This window comes from Hylaeus volcanicus, chromosome 3 (genome assembly GCF_026283585.1).
Source record: "Hylaeus volcanicus isolate JK05 chromosome 3, UHH_iyHylVolc1.0_haploid, whole genome shotgun sequence".
NCBI classification, from domain to species: domain Eukaryota; kingdom Metazoa; phylum Arthropoda; class Insecta; order Hymenoptera; family Colletidae; genus Hylaeus; species Hylaeus volcanicus.
The window spans coordinates 21,435,981-21,463,269 of record NC_071978.1 but is presented as its reverse complement, the minus strand read 5'-3'; the positions used below and the strand labels follow the sequence as shown (position 1 = coordinate 21,463,269).

Here is a 27,289-nt window from a genome sequence, read left to right as displayed (position 1 = left end):
ATTGGCTTTTCGGTAGGCAACTGGTAAACGACACCAGCGATTGAGGTTCCGAGACTCCAGAAATAGGAGAACCGCCGGCGAACTGCCGATTATCGCCTGTGCCTTAGCGGAAATCAAGCGACCGCAGCCGGATAACTCACAGACGGGAATAATAGGCGCCTCGTCATGTTACACCATTGCACGTCACATGCATGTTACACCATTTGAAAGTTAAAATATGCTTTGATTTAAGTTTCAATGTTTGTTCTGTAACCATAAATATATAAATTTTCTTACATAACCGCAGTCTAAGAAGTGAATGAATGAAATCCTCTCACCTGATACCTGGTACTATTTATTTTTCGAACAATGGCTGCTGGATACTTGCGTTCCGTCGTATTTCTTTTCGGATGACGTGTTCCCAAAGCTCGCGTTAGTATGTTCGTAAACGAAAGTCGGGTCTACTTTATTGGAAGCCATCAAACCGCCCCTCAAACTCGGCACCGACGATTCGGTTAGTTCAACGATCCGGTCCTTCTGACCCTTTTCTCAAGAGTTTGATTCAAAATTGCCCCGTAATGCGCGACTCCCAGCGGAAGTGCACTTTGCCCCCAGACCCGTTTCATGGGATTGCAGTCGTTCGATCCGTCCCATTGCATTTAATCACCACGAGTGTTCCCAGTTACGCAACGCCCCTAACGAAGGGCCAGCAAATCATGCTAGAGATCCAAATTCTTCAAACTGGAACGCTTTCGGATCAGAACTCTTCGGACGAACTCTCCCTCTGTGTTTGGGGTCCACGAGGTCGACAAGACTACGGATACTCTGAAGTCTTGATTGAAAATAAATAAAGAAATAATGATGACGAATCCTTAGCATCAAAGCTCGAGTCTTCAAGATATTTTTTCTTTTAAGAATATATAGTTTTAAAAGAATAATGATGACGAATCCTTAGCATCAAGGCTTGAGCCTTGAAGATATTTTTTCTTTTAAGAATATATAGCTTTAAAAAAAGAATGATGATGTCTACAACATTTTTTGATTTCAAAAAAAGATACCGAACAATAATTTCAGGAGAAGCAAATTCTAAAGCGCGTGATCGAAACGTAAAAGAATGTAATCGTTGAGCAACAATATTCTTTTTACCTGTGTTGAAAACGAAGCCAACGCAATCCTTGCTACCGTAAGAGCTGTGTAACGCGTCAGGATCGTAAGAGCAGGTGGGCTTCGTTCGTTTGATAAGCGTGAGCTGGGTTTATCTGGCCTGGGGTTGGCGAAATGGTCCTGACGCAGGCAGATCGTACGGATCCCCGTGTCCACCGCGAGAGCTCGGTTTTTTATTCGCGCGATAACGGCCGCTACGTGACGAATGTAACGGCGAACAATCTCTTTCTCTCTCTGTTCCCAGACACCCTGGTAGAGGAAATGGTGGTCGAAGCTGGAAAGAACGTGACATTGGATTGTCCTGGCGTAACGGAGGACACGTTAGTACTGATGCTGGAGTGGCGGGCGAACGGCAAACAGCTATTGGAGTACAGCAGCAGCACCACCACCGTTTGGAACCACCAGAACCGAATCTCGCTTTCGCCGAAAAAATATTCTCTTCGATTTACGCCGGTTACCGCTGAGGACAGAGCGGACTACACCTGCTTGTTGAACAATCGCAGCAAACCGGAGGCTGTCATCCAACTGATTGTGCAAGGTAAGTGTTTTTTAAACTTTGTACAATGTAAGGTGAACAGTTGTCTTTTTTGGAGGGAGCAGTCATTTTGTTACTGTTGTGAAAGGATGAGAAGAAGTAGAATCTTTGAGCAGAATGACATGAGTAACGGATAATTCAATATAATATTAAATAGAACGTAGTGAACAGTGATTATGAACTAAATTCTGGCGACCGACTCCTGCAAGCAGAAATAATATTCATTCTGTTTCGGATAGTTGCCATGAACGTCATCCAGATCCATGTATTTGTGTTTAATTCGGAGTGTATTGATATATTCCAGTATTTTGGTTACTTACCAAGCCTGGTTAATTGCTTCTGGAATGTTGCCATACTCTGATTTCTCGCTGAGATGGGAATCCCGTGCAACGGTGTACATAGGAAGCGCGGCGTAACGTCTTCCGATTTTTTACAACCGGGTCTGTTAATGGCACAGAACTTTACAGGAGGATTAATACTCGGTTGGAAGTGTCTATAAAGAAAGTTTTATTGAACGCCGTGTTCAGACTTCCTTTGTAATGAAAATTTCTATAAATTGTACCGGACGCTAACCATTTATTTATGGCTTTAACTTAACTAATTTTTAACTCTAACTTGAAATCGAGTCATGCAGAGCTGAGCAGAAACGTGACCCGTCACTGTCCCCTTCGCTCGACGAAACGGTCGATGCTATTCAAATGGAAATTGTCGATAATTGGCCGAATTGGTACGTCGTAAAAATAATTACGGCCAATCCGAACAAGTCCGTGCGATTTCACGCAGGGACTGCCCTGGGGTGGCAGTGCCGGCGAATTAAAAATTAACCCCGGCCCGCTTGGCACGGCTCCAACGGGCCAAGGGGGTCAGGTGTATTTGCGTTTTAACCTTGGCGATCCATAATTCTTCGAGCTCGCCTAAAACGCCGCCGATATATTCGACGAACGTTAACGAACTCCTAATTAAGGCCGAGTCGTACTTTCGTCGACGAAAAACATACCATTCTTTCCCGCGTCTCACCCGAACATAACACGCTCGAACGCGTCGTAAAACACGGCGTCGGTGCAGGAAACGAACGATCCTGCGCATTATGGAATTAGAACGCGTCAGTGATTTTAATCGCGCAGTTATTTCAAATGCGGTTCCCCGATTTATAGATTTTCAAAATTGGTGTTCGCCCTGTTTAGATTATGAAACAACCGAATGTAATTAAAATAAAATTAATAGCCTTTGCTCTGGACTAGGTCCGTCCCGAGTCACTCACTAGTAGCGAATCCGACCGTTTGTTTTCGCGCCGAAATTTGATTCCCGCGCTAATTAAATAGAAACGTCAAGTAGCAATCCATTTCCTACGGTTTGTTCGATGAAACAGTTGTTTGAAAACGCTTTCATTCGCTCATAGTGAAATCCAATTTCATTTTATAATTTAGATTGCAATTTTAATGAAGCGTATAACGGACCAAAAGTTGTTTATATACCATTTATTATTCGAAATATCGCCTACCTCTTAGACGTTTCGCGAATATTCGCGCGGACGTGGGAGTAAACGAGTTCCAAGCTTGCTCGCAGCTCGCGACACGACACATTATGTAATCGGATCGCAGGCAATCCGTGAGGGGCACGAGTCGTGGAGAATTTCGCGAGTCTTATTATTTTAAAGGGGACATCCGAAGAGTGCCTTCGCAGCTAACGAAGCCAATTTTCGAGGCTGGGGCGCGCGGTAACCGAGCCCCTGGCAACTTCGATCCGACGATATTGGAGAAACTTGCGAGCCGCGACAGGGGTAAATTTCCCGCACCGATACCAAAGCAACTTACATCTCCACGCAGACCATCCTTGTGGGTTGAAATTGCAACCTCGTTTGAAATCATTCGAAGAACCGACACTGTTGACACTCGATAGACTTCAAAATAGAATCAGATGTAATATAAACAGATCCTCCTACCGACTGAATAGATCAATTATTTTCCAGCACAATAGGTCTGAAACCTTAAATAATTAAAGTACAAATAGCCAAAGTACCAATTATAGTACAAAAGGAAATGTTCAGACTCACTACTGTCGAGGTCTTGCAGAGCTTGTAAACAACGTGGGATAAGATAGTAATGAATTTATTTTAAATGAAAGCTTTGTCACATTTTATTTTCTCCAGCTGACGTACACGATCGCGTCGAGGTGATCTTCCATTCGCTGCAAGGCAGAAGCAACTTCTTCCCATCGGTCGGCTTGGGAATCGCGGGAAGGACGCTCAAGTTCGAATGCGTTTCTTCTGTTCGCCATGCTGTTAAAAATGAGGCAAAGTTTCCTGCACCTGCATTGCTTTTAGCCGGTAGCTATACAGAAGAGCCCCCAGGACCGCTGGGAATTCGTTACACGTTACACGATCTGTTCCTCGCTCCGTGGAAACTAAAAAAATCCGCGTAGTTACGCGCCTCGGACTCTGATATATGCGGCACCTGGTACTGCAAAGTTGGTCAACAATTTTAAAATAATTGAGAACGAATAGAAACTTACACTCATCACTCCTACATGTTCGACAAATTTATAACGGTTTAGAGTTAGCGTTTTGTATTAGCGTTCCCATCGTTAAAACGACTAGATTTATTTACCAATTGTAATGAGACTTCACGTATTTTACATTTGCAAATGTTTTCCGACATTGATGTATAGCGCCCAATGTTGAAATTAATCTACGCAAACACATCCACGACGGAATGCAAACGAATGAGCAGGGGTGTCACATTAATACTATACTAGGAAGCTGGAGTAGAGCAACTAGATAGAATTAGTTTCAGTGATCAAAACTTTTGGTAACATTAACATTCGTACCCTTCAAATCCATTGAAGAAATTTGTCTAAATTAAATGACAGGTGTGATGTTTCCGAAAAAATTGTTTTACAAATATGTACATGAATAAACTTTGCACATGTATATATTTATAATGAAACATTTATTTGCAGACATCAAACCTATCACTTAATTTAGACAAATTTCTTCAACAGACATGAATGGTACGAATACTTATGGGACTGACTGTATACGTATCTGTAGTTTATTTGTCAACGTATTACAATTGAATTTATAGAATTTATAGAATTATAATACATGGATAAATCTCTATTTTCTCACATTGTCAAGTGTTATTCTGAACATAAAAATTTACAGACTTCGCGCACACGCAAGAGTTGGAGAGATTGAAACGATCCTCTTCTTTATTTGCTGTTCTTTTCAAGCTGTGTAACGGGACATATTTATTCTGTTAGTGCACACCCATTTCATCGCCTCACAGCATTTTTCACCATATAACGGAACATGAATTTCGCTGTTCAAAAATAAAAAGATTTTCAATCTTAATACCATAACAAGATATCTTAAAAATTAAATTCTACCATAGATTTCAGCTATTAGAATAAAGAGCAGCACTGTTCCGAATCGAGATAGTAAATGGTCGAAGCCCGCGCGCGTTCCCGAAGTCTCCGCCCCTCGTTCGCCCGTACACGGAAGAAAGATTAACCGATCCATTTCGGCGTACTCTAGGCGGTAATGGCCATTCTTTCGGTCCGGTTCAGCTCGCGGTAATTCGTGCTCGTTGAACCGTGCAGCAACAAAAGTTGGCGAGTTTGCACAGAGTTCACGGACAAAGTTCGCGACGATGCCAACAAAGGAGCAACGGGGAGATCAGAGGACGCCTCGCGTCTCGACGCCCTCCACCTAACTACCTCGTTGTCCGCCGCAAGCCTTTCTAATGCTTTATTTTACGTTGGAGTTTGGACTCCCTCTCCCACCCCCGAACCCTTCGTGCTCGTCGGAGTGTTTGCTCGAGGTATTTACGGCTGATTTGAATTCGTCACGTGCAACCCACCGCGTCAAAAGCCAACTTTTCCGAGCGCCCCATAGGCGCCGGAATCGTGGGAGTTCTCGTTAAAACTTCACCTCGCGCAACTTGGCCCCGAAAGTTTGGCGCTGGCGCGAGCACGAGCCACGGGCAACGCTCGCTTGGCCTCTAGAAAGAGAGAAAAAGGGAAATCGAAACCCCCTATCGCGTTATGTCGCCGGTCATTTGCATTCAATGCACGCACCGCGACCCGATTTGAATAAGAAGTTTCCCGCGGGCTTGAAACGAACCGCTCCGCAAAAATAAATTTAATATATTCACCGGGATTCCTTCTATTCCTTCTACCGCAGTGGGGCGAGAAACAAACGACGGTTTCGTGGACGATTAAGAGGGAAACGAACGGAGCTTTCGCGTCGATTCACTCCGATGGCCGTTTTAATTCGCATTTATTCCGCCCAACGGCACGTCCGAGTGTCGAATGGGAAACGGCGCATATTGATGCTTTCGTAAATACTGCAATCATTTATTGCCCAACACGATCGCGGGAAAGATGTTTCTAGGTGGTTCTAGATTTCTCCCGCATTCAATTGGTAATGGATGCTGTGTCTCTTATTTCTTCTTCTCATATTTGTATATAAGGGGTAGCTAATTTTACGGACATCTTCACAGAATTCAAAACCTATGCATACCTGATTCAATTAATGAGAAACCAATCTCGATAGAAACAATTTCGATAGACGTATTTCGATAAAATTTTCTAATATTCCAATTAACAATTTTTCGATCAATCTTATTTTCACAGATTTTCCTGAAGACAGTGTACTTCTCATTAAAAAATCCCAACTACTGCCCCACTCTGAGACACGAGGAAATCCTCTTAAATAAACTAATCCTCTTAAACGAACCCAAAAAAGCTCCTTCCAGGGGGTTAATCGCATCCACTTCGTGGCTCGTTTATCCGAGTATGAACACCGCGCAGAAATCGGATCGTGGCGTTCACGAAGTCCTGGTTTCGAGCAACGAAACTCCGCCCTCCTTTTATATATTGCATATCCCGTGTGGCGCGTGATGGCATCGGGCACTCAGAACACGTAGCGTTTCAGCGGTAACCAATATCCGCGTTACATCAACCATTAAAATGAATATTTCTCCGAGTCTGTGGCGAAGGTTTTCACCAGGAAGTTCCGCCCTTCTTGATTTCTTCCTCGAACTTCCCTCGACGTGCTCCCGCGTGACACAGATTTTTGTTTGACTTTTCCGTCGCGTCGAGAACCTTCCGGTGGAGTCGGAATTTTTCGATAAATCCACGTGATCAGTGGAACGATCGAGTCTGGGGGTTTCGCGAATCGATAATCCGTGTCCCATTAATTCGGACAATCGTTTGGACTGCGTAACGCACAGATCAGGCCCTTTGATGTGTCATGAGGCGGAACGGCTTCCTGTGATTTTTCGAGCAGATTTCCGGCTGATTCGAATTCGTCAAAGCGGTAGTCGCGTCGCTCGGAGATGATTTCAGAGCTTTGAGAAACTCGCGCAAAACGACTCGCCTTCGTTTTCAGTTTCACTTTGCGAAGACAGCTTTTCCTTTGCCTCTATTTTTTTGTTTTACTGCTGGAGACACTGTTGCGGTACATAGAGGGAGGTTTAGTGACTTTGGTGTTTCATTTTTCTGGTCATATTTCTGCGAGGGAAGTAAAATTATATTTTGAAAAGAATGATGTTTTTCGTATTTGAAAGTCTTCCTGACAGGTAGTAACTTAAGGGTTGAAATATTACTCTAGCTGATGAAACTCTCGAAATCGTAAACGTTCCTTTGTTGACATTCCAAACGATATACGCGTAGCGATTCTAAAGGGTGGCGTGATGCAACGCGTGCTACGAATGGCGAAAACATTTATGCCATTTACGACTCTTTCTCGCTAGTAAATGTCAGCGACAGTTCATCACGTTCTTCTTTGTTACCTTTCCAAACGGCGACTAAAATCTGGTAGAGTCGTTTCGTGGTGCAATCATGACTGTTTCTTCGTCGATTAAATCTCGTTTGTGTTTCAATCAAAAAACCCCTCAAAAATTTAAAAACTTTGCATACTCGACAACTTTTCGCTCGTTTAATGCTGCTATGGTACCATTTCACACAACTGGTAAGATATTAAAATATACCGAGACCGTCGTAAAAGCGCGTGCACCGCTCCACTGGGTGTGTTAAAACAATAAAAAAGTGAGGGGAGCGTGAATATATGATCTCTTCGACTTCTTTTCGCACCGGACAAGGTATGCTTGTAATGTAAGCACGTAGGTCCAGTCACAGAAAGAATTAACATTCCATACTAACCTAATTACTTCCAGGAACATAAAACAGAAGCGTCATACATTATCTACCGATATCGACGAACTGAAGAAATATTACTTTTTCATATTAAATCTTAAGGAGCATCGTTCAATCTATATCTCCATCATCAATTTCCTTTCGCTCCTTATTTTATGGAGTCGATCACTTTGGCCACTGGGAGGATCATATCTGACCTCTCTTGACTCCGGCTCACAAGCTCTGTTTCCTCTTACGACAAGGACCGGGCTCGTTGATCATCGAGGTTCGTTTTCCAGAAAAAAAATTAACGAAGAGGAGGACGCGTCAAAGGGAAGAAAAAGTCGATCGGGCGGAGGAACAAGCGAGAAAAGACGGCCTCTCGATAACGATCACCCTCTTTTGTTTCCCCCGTTCTCGCCCCATTTTATTTCCCTGAATAGAGCGCGCCCTTCATTGCCGCGCAAAACCCACCGTGGATAACTACGTTTTCCAGGGAAATGGCTCGAATTCGGTCGGATGTGGTCTCGGGACGCGAGCAGCGGGAAAGAAAGGAGTCCGATTGAATATGGAAGGAGCCACTGGGTCGGTCTCGTTAATCTTCAAAGGGCCGCGCTCGCATGGTCGGCATCGAAATTGAATAAATGTTTTCCCCTTTTGTCGATCCCCGTTGGCCAAGCACCCAGGGTCTAGGAGTGACGTAGACTAGAAACCTTCGGCCACTGAAAGTAACGTTCCATTTTAGTTGACTATACTTGCACAAATTAATTTCACTTCATAATTATCATTAACTAAGTTTTAAGGTTTCAATCTAATGAACTTTCCATAATTAATTAGAGAATAATGTTTCGAATATTTGCAAATTAAAAAAAAAAACAGAAAATTGTAACGAATACAAAAGGAACAATAATTATAGGCGATCAAAATAATGAGCCGAGATATAATTAGATATTTTCATCTCTGTGATTTTATAACGATTACTTTGAACGTTAATTAAGATGCCGAATTCATACAGAATTACATCATAAAGAATATAATTAGAAAATATTCAGACCTCTACCAGGTATCCCCACGAGAAAATGTCAAACACGAATCCTTTTCGATGAACTTCGCAGAGATTGTGCTGCTATTAAATTCAGTGTGCAATAAAGGATTGAAGGTTCGGGAGATTGGCGACGATTTCTCGGGCTAGGGAACGAAGAAGGCGAAATCAGGTGGAATATCAGGTCTTTGGGGTTTGATGTTCGCTGGGAACGAGAAGGGAAGAGTGAAGAGGTGTCTTCGAAGCATCGTTGCGAGCAACTGACAGCGAAACTCTACCGAAAGTGGCGCGCATGTTCACGCCTATTTATCGCTTTTTACGACACCACGATACGCGACCCAATTCCGATGCACTTTGTTTCCGCGTTTACGACCCTGGGCAGCGATAGCGACGCGTGACAATGGAAGAAAAACAGGCACCAGGTCGAACAAGGAAGCCATCGTACAATGTCGCAGCTTGAAATTCAAACTCTCTTCCGTCAGATCTCTTCCGTTCAACGAAGCACTCAGAAATCTAGTCAGGAGGGTTGTTAAATATTAACAAAGGAAAATGTGTCAGGATAGTTTTCAAAATTTTATTAGAGACACTAGAGAAAACATTAAGTGTACTTTTTCATGTATGATTTTTGATCATTCTTGTTAGAAACAAAATGTATTTGTCACGTATGTGTTTTACACAGTCACGCTCTATATTTATAGCACATTTCACGTTGAAGTGACCAATTTGAATAAGAACATATTTTAAGTACTCTTAAGATTCTTATTTAATTAGAAAAATGACACCATTTGTTCTGTGACATTATTTTACTTTTTAAAGCGTCGCGATGGCTAAAGAATGGATATTTATAGCAGGGGCAATTGCTCCCTGCACCCCTAATGGGTGCGTCACTGGGCTTGTACGTTTTTCGGTTGCCTCGACGATGAGACTTCCATTAAATCAACCGGAACGACGATATCGATGCGCGTCGCTCGTAAATCACGCTCGCTCGAGAATCGTGTCCGTGATTGAGAGAGCTCGATAAAGGAGCGAGGCTTCGCGGGAATATCGAATTTGATGGCTGAAACGTCACCGTAATGAAGTTAAGGCCGCAGTTCCTCGACTTGCGAGGCGTGATTCCGCAGACTTCCCTTCAAAGAAGTCGAGAAAGAAATCGTCACTGCTGGCTTCCGTTCTCGATCGCAGCTGACGATATTTCCCATCCCCACCCAGCTACCAGAAGGGGGTAGAATCTTAGAAGAAGTTTATTTCATTTAATAGTTAAATTATATTCTATATGATATTTTTATCTAGGTGAGAGTTTCAACTATTTTTTGGCGGAGAGGAATGCTTCACTTTGACACATGAGTGACAGGAGTGTTCATTAAAGAACTAAAAATATTCATTACATAGGTGAAACGGTAATAAAAATAAATCTGGATGGTATTCGTGAACTTGACGAGGTTAAGGAATTAAATACTACGATAGATGTTAAATTATTAATCTTCGATTGTCCGAAGACGAAATTTTAATTTTGTAGACATGTTTACGGGTTTTAGTCTGGCTGTCAACGTGTTAATGTGAAAGAATTTTGCAAGTAGCAAGTAGGTGAATCACCTAACCCCAGAATATTTCACATTGTTTTCAATATCTACTCCACGTGAATAACATTAGAAACATACTATATATGTGCGAAATTGAACCCTACAGCAGATAAAATCTTCATTAAGCACGAATATAGAATTATCTAAATCCTAGCACGCAGTTTCACCAAAAATTTAAAAAAACTATCCTTCCATACGATCCTCCAACAGTTCTCTGCGTCAACCCTTCATCCAGTCCAACCCCTGTCAGTGTTCCACTTCCAAACCCCGATCGTCTCGTTAAACAGTCCACGGGGTCGTTCCTTTGACACGTTAATCCAACGAGCGCCGATGTAAGCCGCGATTGGAAGGTCTCGCTGAAAAAAGAAACGAGTAAGGAAGATGTGACACTCGGATAATCCATTCTTCCGTCTGGTGGCTGATGCATAAAGCAAAACGTCGCGGCGTGGAAGGGAGGCAGGAATTATCGCTACGGTGGTTTACCGCGTCGAGAATCTGGCGTTCGTCTGAGCCATGAATAAGCGGGGAGTCGTTTAACAGCGCACCGGTTTTTTCGACTCGCGGCGAAATCATTTCATTCATATGCATGACAGAATATGCAAGGAGCGCGGTAGAGGAGAGACAGACGGAGCCCGGCACGGAACAAGAGACAAAAGGAGAAGCCAGAGGAGTCTGGGGAGGGAAAGAAACCACCGCGAGATCTCGGTGCCGTCTAACGAGCCACGATTATTCTTCGGATAACGACCACCGGCAGCCGCGGACGATCTCTGCATGCTGAACGGTGGCTATGGTATTGTTTGTGTCAATTCTTCCCACGTTGCGACACCCGCCACTCTTCCGATTCGACAAACTCTTTCCTTGGGGGTGGATTAGACGCGAATGAAAATCAACCGAGCCCCAGGGAGGAAAAGAATAGACCTGTTCGAAATCGTACACTCTTTGCACCTTGGGAGTTGTTGGCATTGCGTTAGGGGGTTGGATACTTAATGAGACTTAGATTATGTTAAACCATGCCCTGTGACGCAGTAAATCATCCAACAATAATGTCTGTTCAACCCCTTAAGCTACAACCACGTGTGATACTCGTGGTCAGATATTCGGGCCAAAACTGATTATCAGGGACCTGACCCGCGGTGTATCGTGCAGGCCAAATGTAAACATCACATTTTGGTCCCAGACTGTTGGAGCTTAAATCGTAGTTTAAGGCGTTAAGTTTCATTTCTTTGGACATCGAAGTGTCAATAAAATGATAGTCGATTAGGTAAAGGTGACCTAATTCTCAGATCTCAAATTAGTTTGCAATGGCGGATCGGGCTACATCATCGAAGTCAATCTAAGTTTAGCATTTGTGGCAATGGAATGCTAAGAAAGCATCTCGAGTTGCTGGAAGATACCAGAAAAGAAGACCTCGGGTGCAAAGGGTTGAATAACACAGTGGAGGGTTGACTACTGTCAATGTTCTCTTCTACGGGGGACATGAGCAGTTTCACGAGTTCTTCATCTCAACATAGGGAACTTAAATTTCACCTTAGAAAGTCTCAAAACCTAATTGCCATACTATAGTCATACCTTAACACTCCCATTCTCAAGATACTGCATTAAAATTTACCCACAAAAAGCTAGTCCTCACACCTCTTTCGCAGCTCCACAAAGAGACAATATGTCCCTTTCAAGACCAAGAAAGACACTTCCCAAGCATTTTAGTCCGCCATGAAATGTAAATAAGGTATTCTGGTGGCCCGTCGGCCTGTATAATTAGAGTGGATGGAAAAGTCTGTCGGGAATATTTCGTAGCAGAGACGTTTCCAGACAGGAAGGAATCTCGTCGCTTCAGTCCTCCGTTTACAGCGACGGGAGAGATCCCCGCGTCCGTCGCGACGTAAGTGGAACAGTCGCGGTCGAGGAGGAGAGGAAGAAGCAGTTGGAAGAGGCACCCGATGGAACGAACATCACGAGGAGGAGGGATTGCGTCCTTCCGCGGCGGGCCAAATAAAATGTTTCTTTGCGTCTTGCCAGTAAAGCCTTTCCACCGTTCGCTCGGGCCCATCTTTTCCCTTCCGCGACGTCTTTGTGGCCGCAGCTAGGGAATCGAGTTGCACTCGACACGATTCCGAGCCGTGTCGGATGGAAATTGCACGTTGAGACTTGTAATCAAAGCGGCCAACTTCAACGATCGAGTTAATGACACCTATGTCGAGATTGACATGTACAACGTAATCGGTTTGGGGGAGTGCTTATCGTTCGCTTCGTCTACAGTCGTCGAGGGGACATTCGTGTTAGCAAGGCGATTTACTCGCGAAATTATTCCAGCTCTTTCTCAATGTTTACTTACGTTTCTTTATTTCTTATTTTCGTTTATTTTTGATTCTTTTATTTTCCTTACATATTTATTGCCGCAGCAACCTTTATCCTTATTTTTAGATTTCTGCATCTCGATTCAAAATTAGTGCAGTCGATGGGGAGTCGATGTAAATGTTCCGAAGCTGACATGTTACACGGCAGGTTGACGCATATCCATCCTTCAATTAGATACTTGAATACAGTCCACCACTACACTATGCAGAATAACTTTCGAAATAGACTACACTCTTTATTCGAAATGAAATGAAAAGCATAGTTTTTGTTTGTCGTGAAGAAAATCGATCTTGAATCTGTTGGGGCTCGTGAGTGATTCATTAAAATAAAAGCTAATGAATTTATGTTTGTATATAAAAATTGATAAAAATAGAATATTATTTACTTATTCCACATTATGTATTTATTTTTGAACGCAGGATCATTTCATAACCAAACTTCGTTGCCTATGCCTCTGAGGCGCAAAAACTTTTCTTTTCAGAGAGTACGCCTTCCAAAAAATTATGAAAGCCGTTGCAGTACTCGCTGCATAGTGCGAATAATAAAACACGTACTTCTAAGTAGGTTTGCCAGGTGGGTTGAGAGTTGAACTCGAAACGGTTGCAACATAAAACAGCCCTCCCTCCGAGAGAAACAAATAAAACTTCTCTTCCTCAAGATTACTTTGCTACTTGTCTTCCAAGCGTTATTGTCAGTTCGTGATACCGTCGAATCTTCGATCTCTCCGCTCAGCTTTCTTTCATTCTTTGGTGGACGTTCTTTATCAACGGATCGCGAGACTAATCGCGACTCGAGCCATCGAATCATTGTCCCTGCCTCTGTTGCAGACCTTAACCTCCGAGTAGCGTTTTTTCCTGTTCACTTTTCTGCTCAGCAGCAGACGACAATAGGGGAAACCGACGTGCCGCTCGGAGAATCGTTTGTAATGTAATAGAGCTTGGCGCCCGGAGAGAGAACCGAGCAAACAAAGACATCGTCATTGTCGCTGGTGTTAAGAGGAACTCTTGACACTGAGGTCTCGTCGTTGTCGAGATTGAAGCGTGAAAGGTCAAGCGTGCCTCGATGCATCACAAATCGCGAACTAAAACGTCTTTGACTAGGTCTCACTCAAGGGCTTGTAATCGTCCTTTTAGCGGTGGGCTAATTGTCGAGGATTTCACACGCTACTCAATCACAGTCGCGTTTAGAATCAAAACCCTCGATACAACAATTCATCTTACTTTGAAACGCACAGTGAATTAGAATGTAAATTGTCAGGATCAACGTTCTCATTTTATCGTTCGTAGCAGTATTTCTTGTTTCGTTCACTGTGACATTGAAGATTGCTCGCCTATGACGAAAAAGATAGGGCCAATTCGCATCGCAGCTCGTCGCAATCGCAACAAATCTCCCTGCCACAGAACTGCGGCTATCGAATTTCGGTAATTCGAGCAGCGCGAGAATTTCCAGCCGCAGGCCGTAAAGATCAGCGGGGCTGCTTGTAAATTTCCTCCTGCAAATTCGATACGTCGCTGGTAGGCTGCGCCGCAGCTACGAAGATACGCTCGTCTAGACAGGAATTTGGGAAACTTCCCGTTAATTATCCGTGGGTAATCGTAGATTATTTTTTTCTCATGGATATTGCGAGATACCTTCAGAAACAGTCTTCTGGAGAGACAGTCCGATTAGAGGAAATTAATCGACAACTTTACATTGAAAAATTGATTGGAAACACCTGACATGTTCATTGAAAAGGCTAATGACTCGACTAAAGATTTTCGCATAGCTAATATTTAATTCGGTAAAAACAAGCGGACTCTGACACTCCAGTATTTTCCACATTCATTGTTGCAGATTGCTATAACCAATTTAGGAACTATTACCAACTATTATTTAATTTAGGCAAACTTCTTCGATAGACATAGAGGGGACGAATAATTTATGGGATTGGCTGTAGTTACGATTTATAGCGATGGAATAGACGCTTGTAGAAAGCAGTTTGAAGAAATACAGAAATAATAATAATAATTTAATTTCACTGCGAAGAGTCGACCAAAAGTTTCCTTTCATCGAGGTAAGTCTGAGAAACCCGAGTCCAGCCAATGTAGCAAGAAAATGGAGACACGAATAGGGATCTCGAAGCCGGTTGAAATTTCCCAGCGTAGGGGTAAAACCCGGGCGCTAGCTAGGGAATCCCATTTCGACTGTATAACTGTCGTCTGCAGACTCGCGCTCGAATAAATTCCGGGCACGACGAAAATGAAGCTGCTCAGAGTCTCGTCTGCCTTATCGAGTTGATACGAAATAGTACCGGGCGTCGACCGTGCCAAACGTGGCTCCACTTTCCCTCTTCTTAAGTGGCTTACGGTTCGTTAGACGACGATCACGTCGCTTTTGACCGAGTTTCCTGCGAAACGACGTATTTTGCGTTCGTCAGCCGAGCCTGCGCCCCTATTCAAACGGACAAGATTCACGGGAACGGACCGGAACAGCATTACAGGACTTTAATATCAGCCTGGTGAGCATCCCCGAGACCCCGTCACTTCGTGTTGCGCGTCTGGAACCTGGCCAAGATGTCCTCCGCGTATCTCCGCGTTCGCATTATTACGTCTACGAAACGGACTCTCGGTGATTCCGTGTCTATCCCACTCCGCGGAAATAAGAATGCCTGGGTATCACGTCCTCTCGCCTGCCGGGATCTTCCTTGGTTATCTCTGTTAACCTTGTAGGTCAGGGGGCGAAAATCAATTCGAAAATAGAGCAGTTGGAGTCAAATGCTTCGGTGTATTAAGAGTTTTGTATCGAGCCCCTCAAAGTGGGATGTTAAAGGAACGAGTGCTAAATGGAAAAGGGAATTTTGTATTTCGTGCGATTCCTCATGATTTCTAAAACATTCACCAATGAACCTTGAGCTTAGGTCCCCACGTACTCTATTCCTACAAAGCTCCAGCGTCTTTGGAGAATATCTATCGCCAAACTTCCCTCGTAAATTTGTTAATGAAAGCTAAGTTCGAACAATTTCAAATTATCACATTAGCATATCGTTAACTGGTGAACTGGTGCCCAGTAGCCAATTCTTTCCAAGGCATGTGGTCTCGTGATGCGAAGCCGTTACGTTTGTCGCGCACTGCCTCCTTTCTGCCTACGATCCAGACACAAATGCTCCTGCTGGAAAACCAATTACCCCCACCCCCCCTCTCTCTCTTATTTTGTTCCGTATGCATAGAGCATGTTCGCGATATCGCGATAGCACCGGGGGAGTATCGAGGCCGTTGAATCTTTCTTCATTTCGCTTGGCTCGAAAATCGGGCCCAATTTCTGGAAAATCGAAGAGAAAATCCTTGGCGACCAAATTTCAATCCACAGCCACCAACACACATTTATTTATCAGTCCAGTGAAAATTCGTGCATGGGACGTTTTGATGTGGTCACGTTGAAGCTTTAGTATGATCATTCCGATTAGTCTGATAACTACATAACAAGGGTTGAATCACTCCGTGCATATAGAAGCATGAACAATTCATAAGAAACTGGAAAAAATAAAATGTGGAGGATCAGTACAGAGCCAAAACACTTGAGACTGAGGGAAAAATATAAAAATTCCTATCGAAATTATTACAGGAGTCCACACAAGTGAAATTCATCTCGAAAAAATGGCGTACCATCTCAACACCTTACCCAAAACAACCCCAAGTATATACTATTTCACCCCACGGTATTTCAAGCGTCCCAAACGTCGAGGTCCCTAGGAAACGCGAATTAGAACATGACGGGGGAATTTGCACGGAATTTTTTCGAGCGTGTTACATTGCCGTCTGCAGAAAGAAGATATTTGACAAAGAATTCTCGCAACCCGATTTCGCGTAATCACCAGTCCGAATTGCGTTTCGGCGTGCCTTCGATTTCCGTGGAAAGCATGGGAGAGCGAAATTATCAGAGGGACCGACGGCCGAGGGAAGGGAGGACGTGGCCCAGTTGTCGAGTACGCGATAAGCTCGCAACGCCCGGCGCGAAATTAAAAGTGTCGCGAGCTGCTCGTCGGGGAACAATCAACGAGCGAAATCGGATGATCAGCTGATTGGGGGGGTCCACCTATCGACCAGGAGTAGTCGATGCACGCTGTTGCGTGTCCTAAATACTGCCGAGAACTCATGTATACAATGATTGGAATTTTTCCTTGTGCTACGTACAAAATACGCTTCGTTTAAGTATGGGGCTTCAACAGGAGTTTCAGTTTCTAGAAACTGAAGAAGGCTACTATGGAAGATTTCGTTTGAAAACTTCCTGTTTGTAGAAGTCGCCTTTGTCGCATTAGTTGTGTCAAGTACCCACGTACTTTTTCTTTGTTTTAATCTTATAGTAACCTTTGTCCTCGTGTATTCCACGAGGGAATTGTCTGTCTTCATACAGGAGAGGAACCATTAAATTAAATTCATTGGAACAGATTAAATTCATCGTCGCGCTTTAGCTCCTCAACGCATGCAAATGAACGGGAAACGAGCGGCGAAGAGGCTATCGGGCAATCGGGTGGATTAATGGGCAAAGCGTTAGAGCGTGCGAATAAGAAATAAACGCCGTTGGAAGTTGATTCTCCCAACGATCGGTGTTGTTTGGGAAGGGTACGTGCGAGCCGGACTCCCGCGATAAGTCGATAGAAACGGCCGCAGACTCCTTCTTTCTCCCGACTCGTCTCTTTGGCAGTGCTACCCTTTTAATTGAGGCATTAACCAAGCAGCGAGCAATTTATTCCAATCGATCAGCAATTAACTACCGTCCCGGAACCAGCAGACGTCGGGCCGTGCAAATGCCTGCCAAGCGGAATCGTGCCGCCTTACTTAACGTCCGTTCGGGTCAACGTGACGTTGCAAACAAACTAATCAACCTCTATGTCCTTCGTAACGGGGGCGTTCATGTTCGTTATTGGCTGGGTTGATCGACGTTCACCTGTTACTCCCGGTACGACCACGCAACTTCCCCAGGCCCCGGATCGTAATAAGTCATCGGTTGCGCCGCGGCTTCAGGCTAATTTCTGAACTTGCCTTGTAATTTATACCGGGCAGCGTGCACGTACGGCTGGTATCATTATTTTCTCAACTATTCCCATTACGCGTCACCGGCACGGCACACGGTGTAATTTAGTTTCGACTCCGCGTCGCAGGGCCGGCAAAACCGTTTTGGAATCTGGGGAACTGGTGAAATGGGGTAAAACGCGCCCTCGTTTGTCGCGATTCAGCACGTACCCATTGGATCTTTCTTCCTATGCCCAACTTGCTCGTTACACGATACGATGTTGGAGGTTTCATTGAAAAGCATTTTATGCATTCTACCGCGCTGCATGGAATTCTATGGCAGTTAACCCTTTGCACTCGGATGTCTTCTATGACGGGGACCTCCTAAGTCTAGCAAATTTTGTTACTGATTATATGAAAGAAATTTATGCCTGGGAAAATTTTTAAAAAACGCACGATCCTTTAAAGTTTTCTTATTGAAATTGCACGAGAAAGCAAATCAAAATATGGTGTATATACAGAGATTTAGAGAAAAAATGTATAAACAGGCGTTACATGGAAAGACTTTAAGTATTTACAATCAAGTCTAATAATACCAGAAAAGACACGTTTCCAAAGTTATACTATTTAATGTAACGGGATTCCTGGTCGCACATTTTGCAAGGAGTCGGTGCAGAGTGGAAAGGGTTCATTCCCTTGTATTAAATTCCGCTGCGCTGGTATCCATTCAATTCCATCGAATCTGATCAAACATTCCAAGATGGGGGTTATGTAAACTATTTATTCCACAAAGTGACAGCTAGCGTGGGCATGGCCAGTGTTGCGAATTTCATTAGAGGACACTTCGGCGAAAGGTAGCCTGACGGTTGGCGCGAATCAATCCTTAGACTGCGAGCCTGTTCATCTCTGAGAGTGTACCTATTGGTCAACGCTCCCGAGGAAGGTGACGCAAAGCGTCACCCAATCAAATCAACGCAGGGAAACTTGTTATCTTCGCTCCACCAACACGGAATCTCCTAAAGCACTGAAGATGTAAACACTAAACTAATCAACTCGAGTCAATCTTCTGTAAGCTAACCGTTATCTCGCAGTTCGCATGCGAGCCTCGTCGTCGAAACTTACAGTGGCCGCAGACCTAATGCCTCGGAGTACATGTCGATGCGAAGAAGGACAGCGATTGATCTTGACGTCTATTAATGAATAGCGATCGAAAGCATTTCGATCCATCTGTTGGAATAACGAGGTAAAATTGGGTAATTGTAAAAAATCCAGTGGTTTCGTTGATGGATGGTGTTCATACATTCCAGATAGCGGACGAAATTGACTTATTTTTATAATATTTCAATTCTCTGGAAGAATTGCAACGGTAGAATGGCGAGTAAGTGCGTACGTTCGTTCCCCTTAAATGTTGCATGCTCGCTGAAAGGCGTAGAGGAAGCATTAACGCATAATACCGAAAATTTAACTGAGACCGCGAAGGAGCGTGCGGTTTAGCGGCTTATTTGAGGAAAGTCGCTATTTTTCAGCTGGCGATTCATTATCTTAGTAACCGGAGCACTTTCCGGCCGAGGGTTGGGCGCATTTATATCGTGGCATGCTCACCGCTCACATGTTAAATCGCTCCTTTTATTCAAGGGGCGGCACGTGAGTCGTCGTAGTTTGTCTCGTGGAATCGAGCGACGGTCTAGAGCCGCTAGAGGAAAATCCAGGCCGAGTCCGCCGCCGTAAGACGATTACGCGGCTAATCGCGCTTTACTTTCAACGATCGTGCTCCTGATATAGCTCCGCTTCATAGCTGCTGAGTGTATTTCACTCGGACAATAAATACAAAAGACGGCGTTCTTTCGTCCGAGCCTTGGCTCGTTGAACTACACCTTCAAAATCAGGTCGATTTTGGGAAATTTTTAACGAAAACCTTGTGTTGTTTAGGAAATATAAATTTTGTAAAAATTTGTGAGTGGGAGAAAAGAAATTTATATAGAATTAAAAAGTACCGAGTGGTATTGGAGCCTATAGAGGGACAAACATTTAGTTTGTGCGAGTCGTTAAACGGGACCAAGACTTTTTGTACATACCTATGTGTCGTCTCTCCCATTATTCTGCATATGAAGTTTTAACGATCAAAACGTTGTACTCCGCTAGATATTTCGTACTTTACGTGATAATATTATTTCACTCCAATAAGTGTTCAAACATTTCACCATTAACGTTTAAATATTTTATTACTCGGTTCTTTACACTTTTCATTCCACTTTTCAGCTGTACCGCAGCCATGTACGATTTTAAATCAAACTTTTACGTCGTCGTCGAAACGAGAGTCTGCTAATGCAGTTTTACGGGGCTGTTAGGGGAATTTTCAGATAATAGAATCGTTTATCCATACGTTTATCCACATAAATTAAATGGAGATTACTAAACGTGTTTCTGATTCAAACGAAACGAAGTTAACTTTCGTTGAAAAGACATAAGGAAAGACTGCGAGACAATTCTCCCGTGACGTTGATTACTAAATGTTTAATCTGGCTTTTCTCCGCCAACAGAAACAACGGAAACATTGCAAACTTGGTGTTTACCCACGCGGCGAAAGTGTTTCACCAGCTGTGTAACCCGATAAAATATGAAAGGGACTTCCTTTTCAAAGCATCCTCGATAATCCATTATTTACGCGCCCTTCTCTGGTCTACCGTAGACATCTGGATCCGACCGCTCCTGGTATTCCCGACGCTAAATATTCATGAAAGTCTACGCCCGTGTAAACGACACACGATCCATCGTCATTAACGTTGAACGTAGCCTTAAGCAGCGACAATAGCGGGGAATTAACTTTCCACGAGAATCCGGAACTAGCGCTGAAGGCAAAGCAACTTTCGTCTCTCCGGATTTATCGATTCAACCGAATGGGAAGTAACTACGCTTTCAAATGTCCCGAATGTTCCGTTGGAATTACTTCTGTCGAATATTCCAAAATACTAGCAGGTAGTGTGCCGAAAATACCTTTACCAATAATCACTCCTTTCAGAGAAATCTGCGAACAATTCCATTGATTTTTATTTAACGCCTGAATCGCATCGTGGCAGGAAACGATTCCAGAAGAGAAAGAGAAAAATACATCAAACACAGATGCACACTGGTTACGATTCCGATCAATACTTCGAGGAATATCATTTATATTTATTATTAGTCGTGGCATTCCAGGCAGTCTATTCATCTTTATGAGTCGTTTTGACCGTAGTATTTATTGTAAGGAGTCTGTGGAGGAACTGTGGATCCGAGGATCGTGGGTTCGATTCTCCGTGCCCTATTTTTCGTTTAGACTCCAACAACATTGACCATGGAAATTCCCTAACACCGCGTAATATATTAGTACATCACAGCTGAAGAGGATCAGGAAACTTTACATTTCCTACCACTGCCAAAGACGAAGAGAACGACAGTTATTCTAAATATCCTCAACGAGTAATTCCAAAAAGTAGCTTGCGTCGATATTTGGCATTATAAAAGCTGCCTTCGCGATGTCTCAGCAGCAGGAATTCCCAGCGTCCCGTCCATTTAATGCTTCTCTGTGTGAAATGATTGCATGTAATAATTGCAAGAACGTCGGCGAATTTTAAAAGCAGATAACCGCTATCGGCCGAGACACCGACTACCTTTTCGTCGGGGAGATAATGAAGCAGAATCTTCGAAGGCGCCCGGCCGTCGGTGACGGGCAGGAAACTCCTGGCGAACTCCGTGGCTGGATTTCCTTCTTCTCGAACCGAGGATCCGGCGTAAACTGCTCTTTCAGAAATTAATTTCCATCGGGCCGTTGACGAGCGAACTGGCTGACGGTTCGTCGCGTAGATTCACGCGCCAGACATTCCCAGTGACGACGACGTTGCGAATCCCATTATCGTTGAAATAATACTCTGTCGTCGTTCGTGGTGACCGCCTCGAGGATTTAAAAGTTCGTTGGAATCGGCGGGGAATAAGAACCTCTGGAAGAGAAAATTCCTCGCGAAACGGTTCGCTTAAATATGCTAAGCAGTTGGAGGTTTAGGTTTGGATATGACGCATTATACGAACTGGTAGCAGGAGAAGACCGTTAGAGGAATTCTTAGATAGTGAATCAATTTAGTGGCGTATTTTAGGATAAAGTGACAGATGAATGACAAGTGAAGGATGTCTTACCTATTATCCTCCTCCGATTAAGATATTTAAAAATAAAATTCTTCTATAATAGTCCACCAAAGTATTTCTTTTCTTGAGTAAAAAATACGAAAGAGAAAGATTTTTCAAATTACGTATCTACACGAGTTGGAACGAAACTGGGCGTCTATTTTCTCAGAAAATTCTAAAATTATGAAAATTAAAGTCTGAGTTAGCCGCTTACACGTCTACCTTCCACTTTGTCTTAATCCAGCCCAAATCCGTGGCGATCGCTTCGAATGTTGAGAAGTCCATTAGTAACCGTCTTTCCCCTAGCGGGAGAACCGAATCTCCCAGTTCGTTTGAATTTCTTTGAAAGATCCACCGAGCGGGAAACTCTTTCGAGAGTCCCTTAATTGGATATCTTCTTATTTTTTTTTGTATACGTTTCGAAGTCGATCCCTCGGGTAGACGGAGAAGCTCGCAGCGGCTTGAGTTACGATGACGAGACAAAAGTTTTCGACCGAATCTCCATGGAAGATCGTGAAAAATAAAGGAAATGTGGAGGAAGAAAACGCAGCCCTCGAATATTTCGATGCAAATTCAGCCGTGTTACGGCGCCGACGCAACTTTCCTAGCTCCCTCGTCGAACGTTTCAACGAGGAAATCGGGTGAATTGGACGATACCGTGAGTACCGAGAGCTTTCCATTGACACGCGTGTTCCATTTCCAAGCGACGAGCAACGTTCCACGACCTTTCAGTCAACTACGAATCGTACGCGAATTCAATTCATCGGACGGGGATACGTACGAGGAAAATTTATAGACGTCATTGGACGGGGAACCGGATTCAAATTGTGGTTCGTTAGGAGCGGAGACGGGGGTAATTTTATTGCAGTAATGGATGACGAATGAAAGATAGGCGTCTTTGATTGAACAGACGTTTAGAGAAATTATTAGTATTCAGTTTCATTCAAAGTTGACAAGAATCAATAAATAAATAAATAATATAATCAAAATCGTGATGCAACTTAAATGGAGGTTATTTGTCATGGAAAAGAGAGTCAAAAGCGTAGAATGATATTTTTTGATGCGACAGTTCGTATGGGAAAAAATCAGAGTCGAATATTCCCTGGGTACGAATAAGTAGAATTAGCTAGCCATGGTCAGACACATTCAACAAGTCTGTATCTCTAAAACGAAGCCTCGTATGGAAAAGTTTCATTCTACATTTTCCACTTGCTTTTGCACTAGGAATCGCCTACTTATCGAGTCAACCTCGAGTTTCATAAATACCTGAGGAGTAGCCAATTACCTCTTGCGTCTGACCATAACTGGTTACTTCTACTTACGGCAGAGCTTATGAAAATCAACAGTATTTATTCCATCAATATCCATAGATACCACCAACGTTGAATTTTCTCTAAAATGAGGTCACATACGAAAAAATTTCTCTCCAAGCTTTCTGACACATTTTTGCGCAAAAACCTCCCCCTGAGGGTACCATAAATTTTGATACACGCGCCCCGTATTTACTCCGAGCTAACACACGCCGTCCCGGTTCCAATATGAAGAAGAAAGCGGTCCACAGAGGTCGAGATTCGGTAGCTCTCGGTTTGGATGAGACGCGCAGGACTCCCGCTCCCGCGAGGAAAGCACGGTTCGTCCAGGTATACCACCGTGGTCGGTTTTGTCGCGTGCCATACGACGCATAACCGTTTCCAGGACCTCGCATATTTCCCTCGTACATAGTTTCGCGGCACGGGGGAAGCATTCTTCATAATGCGATCGCCACGTGTTCCGGAATCCCCCTGCGCAGACGATCTCGTTGGATCCGCGGAAAATGACAGAAAAGCAAACAAGCTTACCCGTGGAGAATTTCTGAAACACGATGTCGCGGAAAAACCATGATGCCCTGTGCGTTGTCGTTCGTACCGGCGTGTAGTTGGGAGACGACAGAACTGATAGAGAATGATATATACTTGGCGGTATCACTCGGAACGGGAACGTCGTTTTCGCGGTGCCGGCGTTGAAAATTTATGAACATCTACGCGATGCTCGCTAGACGCGTTCGCGAGTTGCGCGTTACGCGCGATAAGCAACCGAAAACTTACTTAATTTTAACCAGGCGCGGATAACGACTCCGGAGATCGCGAAATGGTGGTTAATCGCATGGTTGGGAACTCTGAAAACCGTGACAGGACAGGCTGCTATATGTAAAATGAAGACAAAACGATTACAGCGCAAAGTCCATAAAAATCAGATGTTAATATTCGTTTAACCAGAAATGTACGAACTAAATTAATGAAACATTACCAAAAGTAGTGCAAGAAGACCTGTATTTAGCTGCTTATATCTAAAATTCATAGCCTAGAACTGTGGAAGTGGAAGAGGACCTTATATTGGCGCTAGGAATTAATCCTAAAAAGGATCTCACATTTTCGGTAATACCCAACGAAGCTTACGAAGCATCGAACATCTGTGTATTTCATGCCTGTTCGTGTTACGACAGAGATCAAAGAACAGCCACGCGACACTACATCGACAGTTGCCATAAATACATATATATTTTAACTATCAATCCAATCGAGCTTCCATTCATGTGAAACTTTATACGTTAGCGAACTTGAGGTTCGATATTTGCATTATTATCGTACGTGGATGTCTATTCGAAATTATCGAAATAATTCCCATGTCTGGACGAATTCAGAAGGGAAAGGGCCTTTAATGGTAGGATACGTCACTCACGAAGCCGCCGGAAGCATTTTTGCATCGTTTTCGTAATTACCGCCTCAGTTTCAGCGGAACAACGATTAGTCTGCATTAAGGCTTCATATTACGGCCGAGACTCATGCGATGTCTGCGGTGGCATAAATGAAAAGGGCATTCGCGTAATGACTTTTCCGTTCGCCGTGCGCGCCACGTTTCATGAAACCTAGCCGCGTCGTAACAGGTCCGAAGTTTGCGAACGTTGCGACATATTCAGCAGGAGAGGAGATTAACTTTTTTGAAACATTGACGGTTTGAGAACACAGTTCCAAATCGATTACAATATTCGCAATTAAAATGAACGACAAGGCGCGACTATGCTCTGCCCCCTCGTGCCTCAACGAATACAGGTACCCAGAGATCTCTGCCATCGTCACAAGTGGATCGTCGAGGATCGTGTCGAAAATTGGGACGCTCCCCTGATCGATCGTGACGGAACAGGGAAAAATGATGGGAACGACTGCGATGCAAATTAAAAAGAGCGTGCACCAGTCGAGAGCAACGTATCGTACACCCGTCGCGCATCACCGTTTCACTCGGGAGCCGTCATCGTGTCCGTTCCAAATCCCCCGGTAATATCCAGTGAATCTCGAGCGTGCCTAGGTATCTCTCTTTCGTCAACCATTGGGCTCGATGTTTTGATGAAACCGCTGCACGACAAAGGGGACTTTCATTTCCTTTGTGTGCGGAACGTCAACCACGCCCACGCACGGCCCACGCGGCCATGATGACGGCAGCATCTGCCTGTTTTGGCCGCGGCTAATTGCGAATCGGCTATCGATCTAGGACCATCGAGAATTCGCATTCATTTTACGGGGCACCTGACGGGATCGGCTAAGCGATCGACCGTGCCAGGGCAAAATTCAGGTGTCCTCGAACGATCACGAAATTGCGTCGGCCCGGTGACGTACACGTAAACGTTGCCTCGACGTCTCCCCTCCTCCTCCCTCTCATCCATCCTCTTCCTGTTCCTCTTCGCGTATGCGTCGGATCGTCGATGAAATGACCACGGGAGTCGATGACTCTCGTTTCCTTTGTGCGCGGAAAGTCATCGCCACGCCCATCGAGCGTCGAGCTTATACGCGATGAAAGAGCCCTTGTTTTCGCTGTGAACGCCAAAACAATCATCGGTTAAGGGTGGAAAGGGAGATTCCGTTACATCCGATCCTTGCCAGCTGACCGATGTTGTTTGCGGCGCGGTCGCGGAGCTGTCCCATTTAATCGTCGCTGACACAAACGATACAGTTGGTTTCCGGAACGCGACCATTCCGCGTGTGGATTAAAAGGAATTCGCTCGGGGGTCGTTCGCTGAGATTGCTGATAATCGAGTTTCATCCATGAGGAGCCTAGACCTAGCAATCCAATCGAGCTTGCATCTAGCATGGTTACCTAGACCAGGAGGAGCTGTCAACGGATGAATTAATTTAATAGACTTCGACAAATAGTTATTCTTCGTCAGTTCCATAAACATTTATACCATTTAGGTCTGTTAACGGAATTTGTCTAAATTAAATGATAGGTTTAATGTTTCTAAACAAATTTGTTATTGTAAGTACATAAAGTCTATTCGTGTACGTATGCATAGAGGGTATGAGTTATTATCGGACTGACTGTAAATTATTCCATGAATCCTGTGGGGTAGAATGAGTGGTCGAAGAAGAGTCTTACAAGAAGTAAACCTCGATGTATTAAACCAAAAATATGTGAGTTTAGACAACCCTGCTCGTCTTCCGAAAAACCCAGCGAATGACCATATTACAGCTGTGTCTATTACTGTGGAGCACATTTGGTAGGTCTGTCGGACCAATGATGGCAACCGTTCCCCCTCGGAGAGGACTAATTGCAGTGGGCAACTGATCAACGTGGAAGCTGGGGTTGACGTCGTTCGGTACGGATACCGATTGGCTCACAAAACCTCTCACAGTTGATTCCGTGGGCTGCGGGTTAGGGTTGCGGACGGGCTCCAAGGCTCGGGCGGTTGCACATTACCCGGCTAGAAATGAATAATGCAACGCATCGCGTCAACCGAACCGCCTGGCGCTGCAAATCTCATCCTCCGTAGCGATACGAAGCGTCAGTCCTCTCGTGGACCGACCCAGAAATCGTTCTCCGTTGTCCTCCGTTCGTCTTCCCGGGGCTGCTCATTTTCTGCCCCCTTTTCTTGCCTCTCTCTCGCCATTTCCGGTACCCCCGTCATTTCCTTTCCGCCACTCTCCTCTTATATCTTCCTTGTATTATCTTCTTTCGAGCTTCCTTTCTTTTCGACGTCTCCAGTACCATTCATGCCACGCTTCTTTCTGCTACTGCTCGACGTTGCCCTTTTTTACTACCACGTTCTTGCCCTTCCGGCGTCCCCTACTTTTTCCCTGGTAGATCACCTCTCCCCTAGACGCTATTATCGTTCCAACTGCACCCCAGTTCCGCGCCCCTTCGGGCACGACGTCCGTTAATTGGTTTACGATCGCGGGAATATTAATGGGCGGCTCGTTATATGCCCGTGCTGTCAGTTGAACGAAGCCGATGGCGAATAATGGTGGGAGAACGGAGCGATGTTACATCGACGATCGGACGCAACGCGAGCGATTCCAGTTGCGGAATGGTTTGGTTCGTTCCT

The 27,289-nt window shown here is 44.3% G+C and overlaps 1 protein-coding gene across 2 annotated transcripts in view; it reads left to right on the top strand.

Moving 5' to 3' along the window:
* The window catches only part of LOC128873283 (tyrosine-protein phosphatase 99A-like), a 497,101-nt gene that overhangs the window by 190,370 nt on the left and 279,442 nt on the right, over positions 1 to 27,289 (top strand). For both annotated transcript variants that reach the window (XM_054116751.1, XM_054116750.1), the window contains exon 2: positions 1,388 to 1,681. In XM_054116751.1, the coding sequence (XP_053972726.1) occupies positions 1,388 to 1,681 (294 nt within the window). The remainder of the gene's footprint in view (positions 1 to 1,387; positions 1,682 to 27,289) is intronic.